Here is a 21,292-nt window from a genome sequence, read left to right on the forward strand (position 1 = left end):
AGCTCTAGTAACTGGGTATAAATCATGGAATTCTTTTTCACAGGATCAACTTTCTGATCCAAGCAAGGCTTGTCAGTTACAAGTGGACTAACAACAACCTTATCTCCAGCTAGATTGTTGCCTTGTAATAAATGAATGCCCTCATCAGCTAAAGCATCTACTGTTCCGACTGTCACGGGTCCTTCGACTACGCTGTTCCAACTGTCATGGGTCCTGCGACTAAGTCTGATGACATATTTACACTATGGAGAGGAACATGAGCAAAGCCGCAGTCTAACCCCTGAACAAAAACACTCTCATTACAAGACTCCTCACATAAGGCAAAGTACCTGACAATGAAAGACTCTGAGAAGTTACTGTGTCCCTTAAACCTATCATAGGGATGGGATTGGCATAATGGCTCATAATTCTCCATAATAAAATTAGACTGTAGTTTATTAGACACAACAAAAGTATTGTTTTCAATACATAAGCGTGACCTTGATATTTGGAATAGGTCTGTCTTGATTCTAATGCTTATTTTCAATTCGTAGCTATTAGAAATAATGAGTCTATTCTTCTTGCAATAGGTACACGTAGGAAGAGACAATGATATTGTATCAAGCTTATCAGAAGCTTGATTTTTAGAAGCTGTGCCAGTCTGAGATTCAGAAGGGCTTGTATTAGGCTGAAATACTTTTCTGCCAGAAGACTGCTGAATGTAAGTCTTATTTACAAAAGAAACGTTATGAGCTAAGGAATACTTGTCAGCAGCACGAGCAGCATTTTCCACTGTTTCGACCTTATGCTAAGCACAATCTATTAAATAACTGCTATTTTTATCTTTCAAATTCGATTTGAGTATGTCCAGCTTCTTTTTATAGTTCCTGAATTTTTGCCGATACGCCCCAGGGATAACTCATAACTCTTTAATATGCATTTATTCACCACATCATAGTTGGCAATCTGCTGTTCAGGAATCCAAATATATCTCGGGCTTTGCCAAAAAGTGCACACGTAATAATTGAGTCAAATACTCCCTTGGCCATTTTAAATTTTCAGCAACTTTTTCAAAATAAGGAAAATATTTGTCTACAACTTTTTTTCTCTGAAAGGGGACACTAAACTAATGTTCTTAGTAATATCAAAACTTGAATTTGTATGTAAAGTCATGCTCTCGTAAATTCTGAATAATTGTGACATACAACTCTGCTTTTGCAATTTCAGACTGTATGACTTTAGATGTTTCTTCAGTTCCATATACAGTCTATATTTCATTGTGATCTGTTTGTAGTGATAGCAATTAGTGCCATTGGAATAATTATGATGTCTGAACATTGCAAAAATCGCCATGTTTTTCTATCAAAACTGAAGAAATAAATGGTGCTGGAGAGATTTTGATGTTTGTTTCCTAATGACCAGTTAGATAAGATGATTTACCTCCCTTAACGTGTAGCTGCAGATTGATTATTTTTGCAACATATATTCACTAGCAACTTCCGTGAAGCATAGTCATATCTGAACCTTTGAATCCGACATAAAGTGTATACCTGGAAAAACTCGTATCAATCTATTATGATATTATCATAAAAAATGTGTAATAATTTCCATCCTTTTATTCAATAATAAAAACAATAAAGTATTACACATTCAGAAAAGGCTATTTAAATGAATGTTATTTTCAATGGTCTTAAACGTTCCTGGTTGCTACGGCAAATGATGAAACCTTTGCTGACAACATAGCTACTAATAAAACACTCCTTAACTTTGCAGAGTAATTGTATCCTAATTTATTTACGTGTAAGGACATTAAGGAAGACAAGTCGGTCAAGTGCATGAAAAATACCTCAATTACCATGTTATGTTAGAGTGCTAAGGTCTTATATTTGCCTGGTTGAAGCCAATAGTTCATTTTATTAATCAGACATAAATTGTATAATAGTTGGATTCCTTTAGGTTGATTTTGTATTATTTTTTAATGGTTTTCTCTTCAGAAAACGAAGACATACATATAAAATATAGTTAAAGATCTGATGATATTGCATTATCTACATTGACTTTACTACTGCAATGAATTTCTGTTAAATATAAACTGAACCTGATCATGTATTCGGGGATATGTCTGTGCTGCTACATTTTATCTTTTATGGTGTTCTTCATAAGATAATAAATACACGCATTTCCAATTTTGTTTCGCTTATGTAATCCTTCAAATGTGTTGATTGTATTTGAATATATGAAAGAAACAATCTTCTTGTTTTAGCTTGCAGTATACATGAGTAAAGAATGTATAATTGACAGTTAAACTGGTATATTGTCTAATTTAGTATGTTTCCTTTGTCAATTTTAGGTATATTGACCATCTAATCTTGTGATCTGTGCTCAGACCAGTGAAAGCATGTGAATGTGCCAAAGTCACCCACATTGTTTAGGCATTTCTTTTGTGTCTACAGAATTGACTGTGCATTATACAGTTTAAAACATTATAAGAAAGATAGAAAATAAGAGAAAGAAATTACCACTTTTAGCTTGCAAACACTGTGACATTTGCATATATGATTAGCAGCATATTTTATACCCAGATATTAATGTGAAATTCTATGCTAAACCGTAATATTGTAATATTATCACAATTTTTCAGTTGCTTTAAAATTAACTTAATTTTCAAGAAAAATTAAGTGAATAATTGACAGCATGTACGCTGTGTATTTTTGAAATTTTTAAGGATAATATCTGTCAATAAGTATGGATACTTTTACTCAACATATCAAACTTTGAACAACTTCTTTTCAAAAGCCATTGAATACAATTTCATAAATTTATCTGAACTTATGAAACCATCATGCAGATCCACTCTCCTTATATCACGACTTTTACTTATCATAGCAAAATCGGTAAGCAACTTTCTCAGAAAAAATGGGCAACAGAAATTTCAGATAAAGCACGAGTGTATTAAGTTCTTTATAAATTTTTCAAATGAATTTGATTAATCATTAGATTTGGCCACCAGTACTGAAAGGGATAATCTGTAAAATGACTTCAGATGCCAGGTATCTTTGAATAAGATCAAGCTTTGATGGACTTAAAAGATTTCATCATGGTAAGTTAGTAAAAGGTTGCTTGTAATAATGATGTCATCCATATATACTACTGGTTGATGACATTTCCCTGTCAGTATTTATGTCATATTCTGTAGTAAAATCCGCATGAGATCAGCAAGTCACAGAATTATCACTCTGGAAAAAAGTTTTAATTTCATTAAACATGTCATAGTGCATCAGTTATATTTATTTTCTCACTTTTTTCATAACCTCTCTTCAGAAGTTCCTAGATGCTTTGAAAAGTGAACATGTGTTGCTATAACCATAAAAAAGAAGGAGATAATTGTGAACCATATAGACAGAAAAGAGCATCATACATGATTTGATACAGATGTTCACCTGAAATAAGTTTTGCACTCCTTTCTGATTGACAGGTGTAAATAATACTACAATGTAGTTCATTTAGGCATTAATATATAATGAGATCAAAACAAAGCATCATCACATTGTTACATTTAAGTGAAGCCTGCATGACATTCTTGTTGGAACATCGTTGGTTATTCTATTGATTATTTGCCGCATAACTGACGAGAAACACCAAATGATCATTTGGAATAACATCCACCCATTGTTTATTTTATGATTTCGTAAACGTTTAATGAAGTAGTATTGTACATTTTGACATGCTTGCAGCAGATCATACACCATTTTGAGACACTAACTATCATTCTTAAATAAATGTTATGCAGAAAATAAATGGAGAAAATAAATTCACTTACATGTAAAATGTTTGGATGGCATAATTTTGAAGTCCAAATGATGTAAACCTGACACACTGACACCTACAAAGAGTAAAATTATCATAAAATAACTCTACATGTGACCCATTTTGAAGAAATTCTAATTTTGCTCCATTAATGATGTCATGTAATGTGCTAAATAACACCTTTTAACTTTTAACTTACAAGCCTTTCAACCAGCTCATCATCCCGAAATCCTCACATTTCTTCACCTCAGCTCTTTTCTCAGCCGGAGAATCATTATTAGACCAAAGTTTGATTCCATGATCAATATCTAAACATACTTTGGATCATACATTTGATATATAAGTGTACAGCATCTGCTGGACTGGTAACAATGTGGATGCCTGTACATTTTCAAGGGTGGATAGCTGACCACTAGTCCTCATTTTATATCAGCAACTAAAAAAATATTAATTATATTGCTTCTATGTCTCTTAGGCCGTAAAATGTATTTCAGTGAATAGTGTTTTTTGCTACATGTTGATATCTTCCTTTTAATACTCTGTCTATAACATATTGGCAAATCTTAAGATTAATGGCAATATAATGCAGACAATAGAAAAAACTTGTATGTATCAGAGATCAGAGAAATCTTCACGAAATGAATATGATGATTTGGATTAATAAATCGTATGCTGTTCTACAAGTATCTTCCCGGATCTTCCCGATTGGTGAAGTGCATGATAAAATCACACCTTATAATCTGATTTAACAATAAGAAAAGTCCCTCAAACGGGCAAATTCTTGACTGTCCTGTTCTTTGTTAACCATTATGATAACCATCACTGATGCATTATAAAACTCCACCAAACCAAATTTCTCTTAAAAGAGCATTTACCTACATGTCCGAATTTACATGTTCGCACGAGTTCTGTAAGTGCAGTACAAAAATTCGTGGTGATGGCCTTGGACTTTGAATCTGATGGGTAGAAAATCATTGAACTTGTTTCCGTGTCAAGATATACCAACATGCTATATTTGGTTAATCCATAATTTAGATTTTAGGCCTCTACTGATCATAGACCAGGAGAGGATGGTGGTCTTTTGTTCTTTGTCCATCTATTGGCAAGATTTTGTTACTGCCGTCCTAAACTACACTGAGTATTGCCATGAAGCTTTACACATTCGGCTCATAGTATAGTTCCTTCAACTTGAAAATGGGGCTCTCTGGACATCCAGTATGGCTACCAGTAACCACCATGAACATCTTCTTCATATGACTTTTAGATTTTCCCTAAAAGACTGAATATGATGGCTAGTTGGTCCTAAATCAAATTAGTGGAATATTGTCGCCACAACAACCATCTTAAAAATCATGTTATTGCTACTCCTTCTGGACAAAAGTCATATTGATATGAGGTTTTCATCTGAAGACTTCGTATATGGTACAATGTCGCTGATATGATGACTGTCTTCACAATCGTGTTGTCACTACTCCCCCTGGATGGATGGATGGTCTTTCTGACATGGAATTTTCACTAACAGAATTCCGCTGATGTCAACTCTATCCGAAATGAAATTGGTGCCAATCTGATATGCAATATGACTTCCACAGCAGTGAATTTGAAAATCTTATTGCTTAAGAATATCAGATACTTTCAACACTTAGCAGTTAAAAGGAATAAATATTTTATCTAGAAATACTTGAAATCCTTTTTAGCCAGTATAACATCACTTTATTAGCTTGATTCTTGTTTTATAAAGCAAAATCACATTTTCAGACATATTCAGCAGGTATATCCACAAAATTGGTTTCATTAAAAAAAAAAAAAAAAAAAAAAAAAAAAAAAAAAAAAAAAAACCTACATTCGTTTTTGTTTGTGTTATCATGTTCATAATCAAGAGTACAAAGTTGTATGTCCGATACAAGCCCATTGACCTTAAAACCAATAAATTTGTGTTATCAGCTTGGTCACTGAATGCAGATAGATAAGAACTATGGTCAAATTTCACGTGTATATGTACGAGTCGCTGTGTTCATAACTTCAGTGATGTACACAAATGTAAGCAATGATCGTTGACATTAATGCAAGGTCAAGTAGGCAAGGTTGTCAAGGAAGCGACACCGGTTTTCGAGTTTGCGAATGGCAGGTTAGATAGACATACGTGATAGACCAAAATACATTCATTGTGATACTTGATAGACCAAAAGACATGCATTGTTAAGATGACTCCAGCGATACCTCGATAACGAAAATCGGTTCAGTCGTTTGGTAGATTTATGTGGCTTTTAGGCTTAGGGTTAGCGATTAGGGTTAGGGCTAAGCTCTTTTGGAGATAACGTACGAACGGACAGGCCAGATATCACAGAATTTTACTGCAATACCTGCCTCATCAACACCGATAAAAAGGTACCTGGATGGTGCAATTCAGTTTAGTAGTTTAAGAGAAAAATAAATTGTCTGCAACCGTTGATGGTATACCGAAAACCATCCGAATGCCAAAATGTATTATTAAATTGTTGAAGAAAATTTTATAAAAACATATTTTATTTCAGATATGATTTTATTTCAGATCAAAGCAATTTCATGCATCTAATCTATTCTGTTGAACTTTGTAGCATTGTGTAGGAGGTCAGCAGAGATAAATTAGGTATTATGGAAGACCATCATTGAATAAACATATACGTTGCACACTTCGGTACATTTCACATGCATAAATCTTTCCTTTAAACACGAGGAGCATATTGAAATTAGTATTTGATATGATCTGATAGGCAGGAAGAATAATCCAGCTAATGTCTTTAGCATTCTTTGCTCTGCACGTAAACGATTACATGTATGCAAAGTTTCAGCAATAATTGCAAAGTTGTTCACATTGTAGTTAAGGTTTTCATTTTAGTTACGATTAGGTGTAAGGGTGGGATAATTAATCGCGTTCATTAAATATTTTATATTAAGAAAAGAAACCTAAATCTCTACTTTTGCAGTAGGCCGTCGCTGATTTATATGGAACATATTCGGTAGATGTTGAGTAATTTTTTTGTGTAGATTTTCCCTGACTAAATTAAATAGTTGCGTTAATGTTGTGTCATGTGTAGTGATATCCATTATCCGTGCAAATTTAAGTCCAAAGATGTTAAAGTTGTTAATATTATATCATCATAGCCTTATAAATCTACTAGATTTTCTATATCTATTACTAATTATGTTGGAAGGACCAAGCACTTGTTTAACATATGATGCCGTGCTATCAAAATAGTTTCGGGCCGGTTTATTGTTATAGTGCTTAATATCAAATATGTGCTTTGTTAATCTGCCCATATGTGTTGGGTTTGCTTGTCCTACATCGTTTTCCGCATTTTCGACATGTAGTGAGGTAACTGATACTTTATTAATTGCATACATGATTTCACTAGAGATAGAATCTGTATTAATCTATGACTGAATTTTGTTCTACAAAACAGGTACAATTATTGCAGATACACGATTACAATTATCAAATATAAACAATTACTATTCGCTGAAGAAAATAATACAGATCTCAGTTATAAATGCATGTCAAACCCTAAACGATGCATGGATTCAAGTACTGTTATGGAAAACATAAACACATTATTTTCCAGAGATGACCAGCCTTGTAAATGTTACGAAATGATTCACGAAAAATGTATATTTACAAGTTATCGGTCTAACATGTTATCAAGTATATTCTGCTCCAATTTACTGTATAATGGATCTGAACGTTTCTTACTAAGAATTGTAGTTGAGGAGCATAAATCTTTAACACACACACACACACACACACACACACACACACAATCACGCACATACACAGTGGAAAAACCACACATTAGGCAATGTACTGTAAGACATGTAATTTACAAATCAAGTAAAGTCTAAAATTGCCTTAAGCAGAACACACTATATCATAAAATTCCATTTTTCTCACAGCAACTTATACATGTACAGGAAACACTAGGCTTATTACTTCCTGTTTAAAAATATGTAAACTTGGTATTCATGTTTTAGAAAAAAAGGTAACAAAGTGCACTTTAAATCCTTAACCGAAAATTCCTTGGTACCTGATAATTGACGTAATCAGCATTATATTGGTAGTTACAGAAAACATTTCTTGGGTACTTTCATGAACTAAAAAGGTCTACAAAATCCATAATCATCGAAACATTTTAGAAAATGACCACAAAAAAAAAATTGGGAATGAAAATGATACAAAGAGGTTTCACATGAATTTTTGTATTTTAAATTTAAGATACGATAATGTACAAGACTATAAACTTTTCGACTTAACTGTAAAAACAAATGCGGCACAAAAATCTGTCCCATGATAAGTGAGTGAGGACAGATTCTTGTACATGTAACAAATACATGGGGACAATGGGTTGCATTATAATTAAGCACAGACCCTCTTGTACAGGTTACACATTTATGGGGACAACATGTTCAATGTATACTCAATTTAAGAGTCTTGGAAAATAGATGAAATACTAATCACTGCAGTTTTACCACTGGTCTGTTTAAGCAACCCAAATCCAGACTCGGTAGTAAATGTGCTAGCCACAGCACTATCTGTCATTCTTACCAAACATATCAAAATATTTATAATTATCTAGAAATTGTCAAACTTGAAGGATCTATACATTTTATTATGCTGTCAACATATTGTATTTTCCAAAAAACGTGTAATATAAATAAATCCGTTCTGTATGTATGAGAACTGCCTTAAAATATTCTTAACAAGTGTCACGCTGCATATTATAGGCAGGGACAATAATTTGCTCAAATATGGTACAATCATTTGCACAGTAAATCATGCATTTTTAACCTATTATACTAGGCTGATATAAGTACAGTGTTGTTAGTATATCATCTTTCATAATGGAAACTAATTTACATTATTTGCAGAAATGTTTCTTTTTCTTGGTGCATAAAAATCTGCAAGTAGTAATTGAATTAACCCATTCCCACAGCTCTTGCTGAATATTTCATATGCTGAAGAAAAGCATTGCTCACATATTTCAGTGTTAATGTTTGGTAACAACATGAGACGTGATAACTTGTACACTGGTGACACTTATGGGAAAAGCCACGAAAAGTTTCATGAAAAAACGAGAGTAGTAATAGGGGATACATTACGGACAATGGGAATTAGCATTACAGGGACCCCTGGGTCAGATTACGGACAATGGAAATTTAACATGGCCAAAAATCGTGGGTCAGATTACGGACAAGGGGAATTAACATGGCGAAAAATCGTGGGTCAGATTACGGACAAGGGGAATTTAACATGGCAATAAATCGTGGGACACTCTACGGACAAGGGGAATTTAACATGGGATTTTTTTAAAAAAATTTTTTTAAAAAAGGGTAGGAAATTCAAAGACTATCTCTTTTCGAGAAATATGGCTGGCCCTGAAAAGGGCCTTTGGTTTATGTTAATATGCCCTTAACATAAAGGGCATTTGCGACATCTTCTTTTCCTCAAACTTCGTCTTACAGCAGGGCCATACATTAGAGTCCTCTTGAGGCAACCTTGTCTCTCTATATAGACTCTTCTTATCCACAGGCTGCTGTTGGTCCTGTGGACAACGGTCCACTTGGATCGGACATACATGAGCATGTCCGTCCTGAACATCATTGTTGACACAAGGGTTGAAGATTCAACGTCGGTCCACATGTTGAGGCTCCGAGAATAGGTGAATCAATGCAGTGAACGGCGCTTATTTATAGGGACAGGAAGGATTGAAACGGATTGAGTTCATTCACCAATCCGAACACGCGTTACAGAATTCAGTCAGCCCGCATCCAATCCGAAGAGAGCAGTCTGTGACGTCACGTAGTCAATATAGATTCGCTAGCGCTTGTGTGCAGTCAATCTATGCGATAGTGATTCAACATGACGGAAACTCAGAAAACGATCCAGTGGGGTGCACCAGCAGGGGAGACCGCCCAAGGGAACCCGGACTTACTTTCAGAAGAGGTGAATTGGGATTTTGTGGATTTTCTCTCCTCGCAAGAATTTGTTCCGGAACCTTCGTTACCTTCTTCATTACCGCAAGTGGAGAATTTTAGACAGAGACAGAAAGAAGAATTGGAGAAATTTATACAACGACAAAAGGAAGCGGAACAGGCTTTTCTCCTACAGCAACAGCAACAGCAAGAAGAAGAGGTAAGAAAAAAACAACAGCAAGAAGAAGTAGCAGCAAAGAAACAAGAGGGTGAAAATCAAACGGTCACGGTACTGTTGGACATTTTAGCGGAGTTAAGAAGTCTGAAACAAATGTATCAGACTTCTTTATCACGACCGAAGAGAATACGACCTTCCCGAGCCAAACATGTCAACCCTGTGACTAAGCCTACCGTACCACCCTTAGTGATTTCAACCCAATCATTATCATCATTACGCAGTCCAGAAGTAGGCCTTGGCCGTGGCAAAGGCTTAAGGCAGTTAAAATTGATTGCTTAAACTCACCCCTGCACCATAAAGAAAAAAAGGCCCTTTTCAGGGCCACCCACATTTCTCGAAAAGAAATACAATTTCAATTTGCCAATAACTCAAAAAAAAAACTCACCCATTTTACCCTTATAGTACGTGTCTGTGTATGAGTGCGTGAGTGTAGCTTCTTATTTTAAAATCAAAACTCAAAGACTCTTACCTTATATCATTCATTTATTCTTTTCTCCATTTTTTACAATCCAATTCACAATTCACAGCACAACACTTTAATAAAAAGTTCATTGATTTCTCCTTGTTTAGTCTCTCTGTTTTTTGAATTTCTTCACCATCACACTCTTTTCCTCTTCTTCTTTCTCCTCGCTTTCTTCCCTTCTTCTTTTCTTCTCGTGTTTCTTTGCCTCATTTAAATAGAATTGTCTTTTTTCTTCCTCTTCTTCCTCTGAAGAATCCCTCTCTTCTTCTGAAGAATTCCTCTTTTCTTCTGACTCCTCTTGTTTCTTTTTTGGGCAATCTGGAGACCAATGTCCTTTTTCTTTACAATAATAACAGGTATCTTGACTTTTGTCTTTTTTATCCCCTGTTTTTTTTCTTTTTTGACGGTCTGGACACTCTGAAGACCAATGCCCTTTCTTCTGACAGATATAGCAAGTATCTTGACTTTTATCTCTAAAGGAAGGAGAGTAGTCCGTAGGCTGGTCTGAAGAGAATTTTCTAATGACCCCTCGCAAAGCTCTGACGAAACGTTCCATCTGGTTAGTCTCTTCCATCGTTGTGCTCGGCTTGAGAGTGAAATGAATAGTGAAAGGACAAGACACACACCCTTTTATATACGCTCGTCTGCTATGACTATAAAGTAGTTTATGGTGTTTGAACTTGAGTCATTTGACTTTTTGCTTTCAAGATGAAACGATCCCATTCATTCGAGAAGAAAGAAGAAGAAAGTAAGAGGCAGAAACGTGATCTATCGCCTCGTACCAGGGCTGAAATCTTGGCACAAATTCATGCCAGTGATTTTGAAGAGGACATGAGTGAACCAGAATCCCAACCCTCTAAACCAAGTTCATCACCCTTAGTCAACCCTGAAAAGTACTATTCCATTCGAGAGACGGAAAAGCGCTCCTCTAGAAAATTTAGAACTACGGCTTACAAATATACGGTGAAGTTTAAAGATTTCAAGTCCGACGTGCCGTTAGAGAAAGCAGAAGTGTTCATCACCGAGGTGTGGGATTCTTTGCTCACTTCACTCAAGCGACAATGTCAACCCAAAGAAGACGATCGCTTGAGACTTTCCATACAACACGACGGTTTGAAATCCCCTGTTTGGATCGAGTTTAGCACCCCTGCAGAATTAACTGCTTCCAAAGTCATGGACAAGATTCAACACGTACAACAATCTAATGATCAGTTTGACATCACCGATGGAAAAGCCACACTGGACATGACCCACGTCTCTCCTCCTCAAGGGACTGGACGCAAAAAGATGTTATTGGTGGACGACCTTCGCAACACCAAAAAGAGTCTCGTCCGAATTAACAACCCTCAAGACCAGATGTGTTTAGCCCGTGCCATCGTGGTGGGACGAACCTATGCCAACAAGAACAACACGGTAGAATGGAAAAGAACCTGGGACACTATTCAACGTTCCGACCGAGCCAAACAACGAAACGAAGCAGAACTCCTGTTACAACAAGCCGGACTGCCCAAAGACACACCCTGCGGCATTCCTGAGATGCAAAAATTGCAAGATGTCCTAGCTCCACGATACACCTTGAAAGTGCACCCTCAAGAAATGCGCGGGCCTCTATTGTTTCGAGGCCAAGATTTTAAGGACGGAAAATACATTCATGTTTATCATCACGATGACCATTTCGATACCATTACCAGTATCACCGGATTCCTGGGATACGGTTATTACTGTGAGAAATGTGACTATGGTTATAATAATCGAGAGCAACACAAACATTGTGGATGGAAATGCTCAGGATGTTTGGCCTCTCCACCCTGTCTGAGCGAAGAACCAGTGCCTTGTTCCACTTGTCTGCGCACGTTTGTCAGCCCTACCTGTTACCAACAACATTTGAAGACGCAAGGTTCACAGCAGAAATGTGCTTGTCAACTCCTGAGATTGTGCCCCGCGTGTGGACAAAGCATACGTACCAATAATACCAAGACACACGTATGTTCAGGAAAGAAAAAATGTCACATTTGTCACCACATCGTGGACTTGGAACACGAATGTTACGTGCAAAAATACCAACCCCCACCAGAGAAAGAGGACGGTCACAAGAAGAAAGGCAATTTCATCTTTTTCGATTTCGAATGCATGCAAGAGACTGGCATTCACATTCCTAATTTCTGCGTGGCTCATCGAGCGTGCGAGAAGTGCATTCAAGAACCTATCTTCAGTCATTGCCCTCACTGCAGCAAGATTCCTGGAGGACGTGAAAAAATCTTTCGGGGACCGAACACGCTAGCCGATTTCGCTCGATGGGTCTTAGACCCCATCGACAAGACGTGGAGCCAAGAGGACATCGAACGTTACGGAGATTATCATCGTCATGCCACGGTGATGGCTCACAATTTCTCCGGATACGATGGACAGTTTCTTCTCAGATATTATGCTGAACATGGCACCGAACGTCCTAAAGTGACTTTGAACGGAGCCAAAATCATTTTCATGCAAGTGGGACAAGTACAGTTTAAAGATTCGATGAGCTACTTGGCCATGCCTTTGAGTCGAATGCCTAAAACGTTTGGAATGACAGAAATGGCTAAAGGGTACTTTCCACACTTTTTCAATACGGAAGCCAATCAACACGCCGTTCTACCCCATTTACCTGAGGCTCACTATTACGACCCCGACAACATGCGTACCGAACAACGAGAAGCTTTCTACGCTTGGTACCAGGCTCACGCCTCGGACCCTTTCGACTTTCAGGAAGAAATGCTAAAGTATTGTCGTTCCGACGTGGACATTTTACGGCGTTGCTGTGGAAAATTTCGAGAACTGTTCATGGAAGACGGAGGGGTCGATCCTTTGAAAGAAGCTTGCACCATTGCCAAAGCGTGTTCCTTAGTGTATCGACAACGATTCATGCCTGAAAACACCGTGGCTGTCATCAGTCCTCAAACGACCCACTTTGTCAAACGTCAATACTCGGTCAAAGCCCTACGCTGGTTACATTGCTTGTGCGACAAGGAAGACAAGTGGATTCAGCATGCCCGCAACGGAGGGGGCGAAAAGACCATCGGAACGTATTCGGTCGATGGCTGGGACTTAGAAAACCCCAAGATCGTGTACGAGTTTAACGGTTGCTTATTTCACGGATGTCCCGTCTGCTACCCTGACCGTGACACTAAAAATCAGTTTTTACAACGAACCATGGAAGACCTGTACCAGGACACTTGTCAGCGACGCCTAAAGTTGGAACAGGAAGGATACCAAGTGGTGGAAATGTGGGAACACGAATACGATCACCGTTTGAAAACCGATCCCGAGTTTAAACGTGCCGTGGAAAGTTACCAGTTCATGGACCCCTTGAACCCGAGGGATAGTTTGTACGGAGGAAGGACCAATGCCACCTGTTTGCTGTACCAAGCCGACGAAGAGAAAGGAGAAGAAATCAAATACTTGGACGTGTGTTCGCTGTATCCCTACGTGTGCAAATATTGTCGCTTTCCTGTAGGGCACCCGCAATTGTTAACGGAACACATCGACCTGAAAAACATTCGACAATACGAAGGCTTGATCAAGTGTAAAGTTTTGCCTCCCACGAACCTATACCATCCCGTCTTACCTCACCATTGTCAAGGCAAATTGATGTTTCCCTTGTGCCGTACTTGTGCCGAAACGTGCAACCAAGACCAACCTTGTCAGCACAGCCAGGAAGAACGGGCCTTGACGGGAACCTGGGTCAGCGTAGAATTGTTCAAAGCTCTGGACATGGGATACCAACTGTTAGAAGTGTACGAAATTTGCCACTTTCCCAAGACACAACAGTATTGCAAGGGTGACCCTACTCAGAAAGGCATTTTCGCCGACTACGTGGATGCCTTTTTGAAACTGAAGCAAGAAGCCAGCGGCTATCCGTCCTGGTGTCACACTCCCGAAGACCAAATACAATTCAAAGAGAAATACTACGAACAAGAAGGCATCTCTTTAGACCACATCGAGAAAAACGAAGGCAGGCGATCGTTTGCCAAAGTGATGTTAAATTGCTTGTGGGGTAAAATGGCACAACGACCGTGTTTACCCAAGACGGAATATTTGACAGAACCTTCCCGCTACTTCCAGATGATTCACGACAAAACCAAATACATGAAACACGTGGACGTCGTTCGAGAGAATTTGATCTTGGTCAATTACGAAGAAGATCTGGACTTTGTACAAGACGACCCTTTTGGAAATGTCATCATTGCGGCTTACGTGACAGCCCATGCTCGCTTAAAATTGTACGAAGCTTTAGAACTGTTAGAAGAACGCGTCCTGTACTTTGACACGGACAGTTGCATTTACATCCATCACCCGATTCAACATCACCCTAACATCGAAGGAGACCGTTTAGGAGCCTGGACAGACGAGCATCCCGACGACAAGATTCTAAGTTTCGTCAGTGGTGGTCCCAAAAATTACGGCTACGAATACCGGGACAAACAAGGAGAAGTGCACACGACGTGCAAAGTGAAAGGACTGACTCTGAATTATCGTACCAGTCGAGTGGTCAACTTTGGGGTATTGAAAGAAGCCTTGCAATCGGGAGAGGATGCAAACTTTAAAGTGACCACTCACCAACCGAACAAGATTGTACGTTTACCCACTCACCACATCGTCAGTCGACCCCTGGAAAAAGTCTATCAAATCGTGTACCAGAAGCGAGTTCGACTTCCCAATCATTTCACCTTACCGTACGGTCACGTCGGTATTGGTCTGTATATAAAAAAGGAACCCTAGGCAAGATCGATAGTTCATTGTGACTACCAAGACCGAGCGAACAAGATGAATACTTTGAAAGAGACATCGTTCCAGTTTGGGCATTGTAAAAAAGCTGTATCTTTCTCTAGTGTGACTAATACTGGATGGATAAGACCCAGACATTGCGACGGAAAATGTCCGGAAGGAAACTGCGATTGTCCATGTGGTTACCATTGTAATTGCGTAACGGAGTTTGCAGACGAGTGCGATTGTGAGCCTTGCGATGGGACCGATGCTGTACCTTGTGACCTGAGCGATGCCGTAAAGCATCATGGGAACTTTAGTGCCCCTACCCCTGTCATGGAAAGTGATGCTGTGCGTGTCAAACCTGTGGGATGCGAAAGCGATGCTGCTCGTCCTCTTGGACATTTTACTGGGTTTCGTTTTAAAGGGGAATGTCGACCTTCACGTTTACCTTCCTACGGATGTCATCCAGCCCTGAGCAAACTCCTGCCCATTTCACTCAACCCTCATCGAAACGAACCTGTGAAAAACGAATATTCGTTTCCTGTGCGTTTGTCGGAATACTGCGACTTTGAAAATCGTCTTCAATCGTTCAAAGGAAAATGGCCAAAGTATCTGGGAGGACCGACCCCCGAAGAATTAGCCAGAGCCGGATTTTTCTACTTGGGCGAAGGAGATAAAGTCAAGTGCTTCAGTTGCGGTGTGTCACTTCACCACTGGGAACCGCAAGATTCGGCCTACGTAGAACATGCTCGATGGTCACCGAATTGTCATTACTTACCTTTAGTGGGACCGAGACATTGAAGTAACTTTTTACCATAATAATCTGTTCATGGATACTTTACAAGAGAACATTCGTGCTTTGCCTGTGGAGTTGAGAGAACGCATTTACCGAGAGCTGGTCAAAATACAAGTGAAACGTAAAGAACAATTGCATCCGACACGTCACCGGTGTTTGAACCACTGGTACCTGAAGGCTATACAAGGACTGATTCAATTGAAAGTGTTCCATTGGACAGACATTGATCAACGACCTCCTGGTTATAAAAAGGAATGGTTTGGTATTGACGATTCTATCTACTACATTGTAAACGTACTGCATCGAATTCCAGAGGAAGAGTTAACGAATTACCAACATCTTGAACACAATGTCAACTTGGTGAAAGAGGAAACTTCTGAACGAATTGTAATGTGTAGATTAGTGACTCAACGTTTTAAATTCGACACTGAAGTGAAACCATGTTTGTGCAAAGAGTACATTTCTTGTGTCAGACCAAAGAGGATTTAGTATGACCTATTCATGGATACTTTACAAGAGAACATTCGTGCTTTGCCTGTGGAGTTGAGAGAACGCATTTACCGAGAGCTGGTCAAAATACAAGTGAAACGTAAAGAACAATTGCATCCGATACGTCACCAGATCTTTAACCACTGGTACCTGAAGGGTATAAGAGAACTGATTCGTCAGAAATTCTTTCAATGGTCAGACATTGTTCAAAACTTTGAGGTCGCTAATGATCGACATGTTCATGATTATGGTTACTTCGAGATTCACCTAGTGCAATGCATTGAGGAAGACAAGTTAAAGGATTACCAACATATTTTACGTGGAATCTACTTAGAGGAAGAGGAAACACCTAAACGAACTCTGACGTTTCGGTTACAGTATGCAAGATTTAGATTCCCTACTGGAGAACGAAGATCTCTGGCTAGAAAGTACGTCTATTGCATCCGAAAAAAAGAGAATATAAAAACAGGCTGCCATGCCACGGTTTATGTCACATGTCATCCAACAGATTCCGTGGAAGGAACTCAATGACCATATTCAAACCGTGGATCATTACCATCAATTATTACAAGAACTATATCCACTCAATTTGGGACGACAAGTGGTGTGTGTCTTAGTGACTTGTTTTCTGGGATTTCGTTTACCAGCCGATTCCTTGTGGACTCTTTACGATCAGTACTTACCACCTCCATGGCCTTAAATGGTCACGAAAAACTCCTTTTGCTCAAAGCCTTGCGTTTTCATCTGGATACTTCTCGACCTCAACAGGAAAAAAAGATTCGTCAACTTTTAGCGACCCAAGACGTGTATGACGATGTGTGTGTAGCTTGTGACTTACATCCCCATTGGACAGATGTTCGTGATTGGAAAAAGGGGGGTTTTGAGGCTTGGACCCAAGAAGTGGTCCAGTATGCACAAGAGTTGTTCAAGGAAAAAAGTTACTTTTCAACCTGTGTTAGTGACGGTGCCAGAAGAACCCGTCACCGAGAACAACCACTCGCTTCAGGACAGGACTGTCATGGACATGCCTGAAAGGTCATTCCGGGAGGACACTTGTGTGACAATACCTCATGTAGAGACTGTAAGAACATTACACACTGTCCCTAGGACATCTTGGTTACCCAAAACATGTTGTACAGACACTTGTTTATATTCCACTTTGATCGCTTTGCTGTGTTTCATATTCCTGTACATCACTATTTGGGTTGTATGTATTTTTGTCTTTCGTGTTCATATTTGAAACATTCAATAAACGTGTTCTGAAAAAGTATATAAACTCTTGTCTTGTTTGTTTTTTCGTGTCACAAGTGACATTTCTCATACCATGGTTACCTCTGCTGTCTCTGCTCCCTCTTCCTCTACTGTCAAAGTCATCGACGAACACTTAGATCGTGCCAGTTGGGAGGCTTTGTATCTTCGCCATCCCTTTAACATGCTCATTGCTGGACCTAGCGGTTCAGGCAAAACCGAATTCGTCAAACGTTTGATCGAACATAAACATCATTTGATCGATCGGCCCCCTCAACGGATCGTGTGGTGTTACAAAGAGTGGCAATCGGCGTACAGCCTCTTGCGAGAAAGTCAAGGCGATTCCATCGTGTTTGTGGAAGGCATTCCTAAAGAAGACGATGGCATCGTCTCTGACTCCCGTCTAACCCATTTGGTCATTTTCGACGACATGTTAGGAGAAGACGAAGAAGAAATTAAATTGTGGTTTACGCGCAAAGGGCATCACCGTAATGCCAGTGTCGTTTACATCACCCAAAATTTGTTTCAACAAAGTAAAGCCCATCGCACCATCAGTCTCAATGCGCATTACGTGGTCTTGTTTAAAAGCCCTCGAGATAAATCGCAAGTGCAAGTCTTAGCCAAACAGTTAGGAACGCCTTGGCTGACTCAGGCGTACGACGATGCCACTCAAACTCCACACGCCTATTTACTCGTCGATTTGAAACCTACGACCCCCGAGGATTTGCGATTTCGTACCCACTTGTTTCACCACTGGTGCCAAGACGGAGGGCCTGTCCTGTACACGTCTCCGTCCTCGACTTCATTTCACTCCTCCCATGAAAAAAATCTATAAAAACCTCAGACCCTTTTTCGTCTGTCTCACACAGTGTGAACATGACGTCCCTTCAGTCGCATCTTCCCGTCAAATTGATTCGTGCCTTGTATGGCATCAGTCGAGAAAAAGATCCACAAACACGAGCTCGTGTCTTAGAAGCTAGTCTCAAAGAAGTCTTACGATGGTTCACGGTGACGGCACGTCAATTACTCCAAGGAATCATTCAGATTCCTCATCAAACCCAACGCTTTTTCGATCGAAACAAAGTCGCTTTGGTCCAACTGGCCGATCCCCGCATCGACACTCAAACCAAAAAACAAATCATTTTGAAACCTGGAGGGAGCGGTACTCTAGGAGGGGTCATCATTCGCTCACTCTTAAGATGGGATCCTAATGCCCCCAAAGTTATCCCTAAGACAAAAGTCCAACGAAGCCCCAAGAAGAAAAAGAAAAAGACCAAGTCCCCAAGAAGAACTTCTCCAGTGGCGGGACCCTCCTCTTACCAGACACCACCACCATCACCCCGGAAAAAGAAAAGAAGCCCCAAGAAAAAGAAACAGAGAAAAAGTCCTCAAAAAAAGAAAAGTCCACAGAAGAAAACTAGTCGCAAGAGAGGCACTTCGGCCAGGACGCAACCTTACACTCGCAAGCCACGACCTGCCACAACGTCTCCGGCAGCCTCACGTTTGTCCACTTCTCCGTTGATGTCACCAGGAACTGAAGAGTACTTGGAGACGTTGATTACACCAAGAACTTCTCCGTTGATGACCCCCAAAAGAACTTCCCCAGTGGCAGGACCTTCCAATTTAGCGGCAGTGGCTGCTGCTCACAAAGTACCTTCTCCCAAAATCAAAGTTCAAGAAAGATCGGGCATGTTACAAAGTTTACTGGATTTGTCCAAGCAAGAACTGGCTCGATTTAGTCCGTTACGTACCCCTGCACGACGTGTCATGCCTGTCCTCAAACTGATAAAACGTAAAGACAATCAGTGGCGACGCGTTCCAGTATAAAAAAGGCCTGTGACCGAGTAGGGTATCAGTGTTTTTAGGTGCTCCTAAAGACTCAAAGATGTCACCCTCCAGAAAACCCCAAGGAAAGAAAAGAAAAGGACTACCACCACGTTTAGCCAAACATGGGGACCTGTTATCTGTCCTGTCCAAAGCTTCTCCACCCCTACGAAAAAAACTCATTCAAACGGCCTCCAAAGAGGTCATCGATACCGTGTGCGAATGTTGTTTGAACGTTTTGAAAGGCACGATCCCTTTGTCCAAACACCAGAAACAATGCTTAGGCAAACATCGTCACGTTCTTCGGAAAATGGTTCAAAAGAAAATTCCCATTCGTCAAAAAAAGAAGATGTTGGTCCAACGTGGAGGCATTTTACCTCTCTTGTTAGGCCCCATACTGAAAGGAGTCTTGGGAACCATGTTGGGAGGACTGATGGGAGCAAGATAAAAAGGCCTTCGGAAGTCCCAAGATCTCAGAATCGACCGCTGACAACCCCATGGAAGGACGAAAACTAGCTTTAGTGCCTTACAAACGATGGATGGAATACCATCGGTGGCAAGAACAACGCACCCCGTATTTACCTCCCAATCCCAATTTGAGCGAGATGTCCCAGTTACAACACGAATTGCAGTCCTTGATGGATCGCCAAGATTTGTCCGAAACAGAAAAATCGCAAAAGTACGGTCAACTCTTGCAACGACTACAACTCTTTCACCAGAAAGCTTTAGACGAAACAGCTCTACCCACTTTGAAAGATTTTAAGACCTTGATGAAAAGTCCAGCACCATCACCAGTACCAGTACCAGTACCGGTACCAGCGGTCAAGACAGAAAATGGAAAAGAAGAAGAAGAAGAAGGGTTTCAAACTCCACCAGAAAAAGTACGCAAGTTAACAACACCACCTACCTCCAGAATCGGATGGATTAAAAAGATGATGGCCACCCCTTCTTCCTCACAAGAGAAAAAGAAAGTGAAGACAGAAGTGAAACAAGAACCGATATCCCCTGCTCAGACATCCTCCTCTTCGACACCTATTGCCGGTCGCACACGCAAAGCCTTGCAATCCAAGAAAATACCCCAAGAGAAAAAGAGTAGCGTCTTCCAAGAGTGGGTACCTTATTAACACACAAACACAAAAAATGGAAAAAGTCTTAGCTAGCATTTACTACGATCCCTCGCATCCTGCAGGTTACGCAGGAGTTCAAAAATTGTATCGTGCTGCCAAAACGCGACTGAAAAGTCTCCGTTTACCTCAAGTGCAACGATGGTTACAAGAACAAGCTACCTACACTTTACACAAACCCATTCGACGCAAGTTTGCCAGAAGTCGCACCCGAGTGGAAGGCATCGATCATCAATGGCAAGCCGATTTAGCCGATGTCTCTCATTTGGCCAGCTACAATCGTGGTTACAAATATTTGTTTTGTGTCATCGACGTCTTTTCCAAATTTGCCTGGGTCGTGCCTTTGACTTCCAAATCCAGCAGCGAGTTAGTGCGAGCCCTGCAACGGGTGTTGAAACAAAGCGGTCGTCGCCCTCTTCGATGGCAAACGGACAAAGGCACCGAATTTCTGAACCAAGCTTTCCAAAAAGAATTAAAGAAACGTGATATTCATTTTTTTACCACCGAGAATCCCGAAACCAAAGCCAGCATCGTGGAACGTTTTCAACGCACTTTGAAAGAACGCATGTGGAAATATTTTACGCATCACCACACTCTGAAGTACATCGACATCTTACCGCACCTGGTGCAAG

General features: G+C 39.9%; 1 protein-coding gene across 8 annotated transcripts in view; it reads right to left on the bottom strand.

The window, feature by feature from the left end:
- Positions 1–2,916: 2,916 nt before the first annotated feature.
- LOC149792377 (uncharacterized) overlaps positions 2,917–21,292 on the bottom strand; it is a 113,982-nt gene continuing 95,606 nt past the window's right edge. For 7 of the 8 annotated variants that reach the window (XM_089970960.1, XM_089970964.1, XM_089970959.1 and 4 more), the window contains one exon: positions 3,800–3,862. Coding sequence is in view for 1 of the 8 variants with exons in the window: in XM_089970965.1 (XP_089827091.1) it covers positions 3,200–3,215; positions 3,800–3,862 (79 nt within the window). In the remaining 7 variants the exon portion in view is untranslated. Of the gene's footprint in view, positions 3,216–3,799; positions 3,863–21,292 lie in introns of those variants that run through there. The other variant, XM_089970965.1, reaches the window with a different exon arrangement.

Source organism: Sinohyriopsis cumingii, chromosome 9 (assembly GCF_028554795.1).
Source record: "Sinohyriopsis cumingii isolate HCF-2022 chromosome 9, ASM2855479v2, whole genome shotgun sequence".
Lineage (NCBI taxonomy): Eukaryota > Metazoa > Mollusca > Bivalvia > Unionida > Unionidae > Sinohyriopsis > Sinohyriopsis cumingii.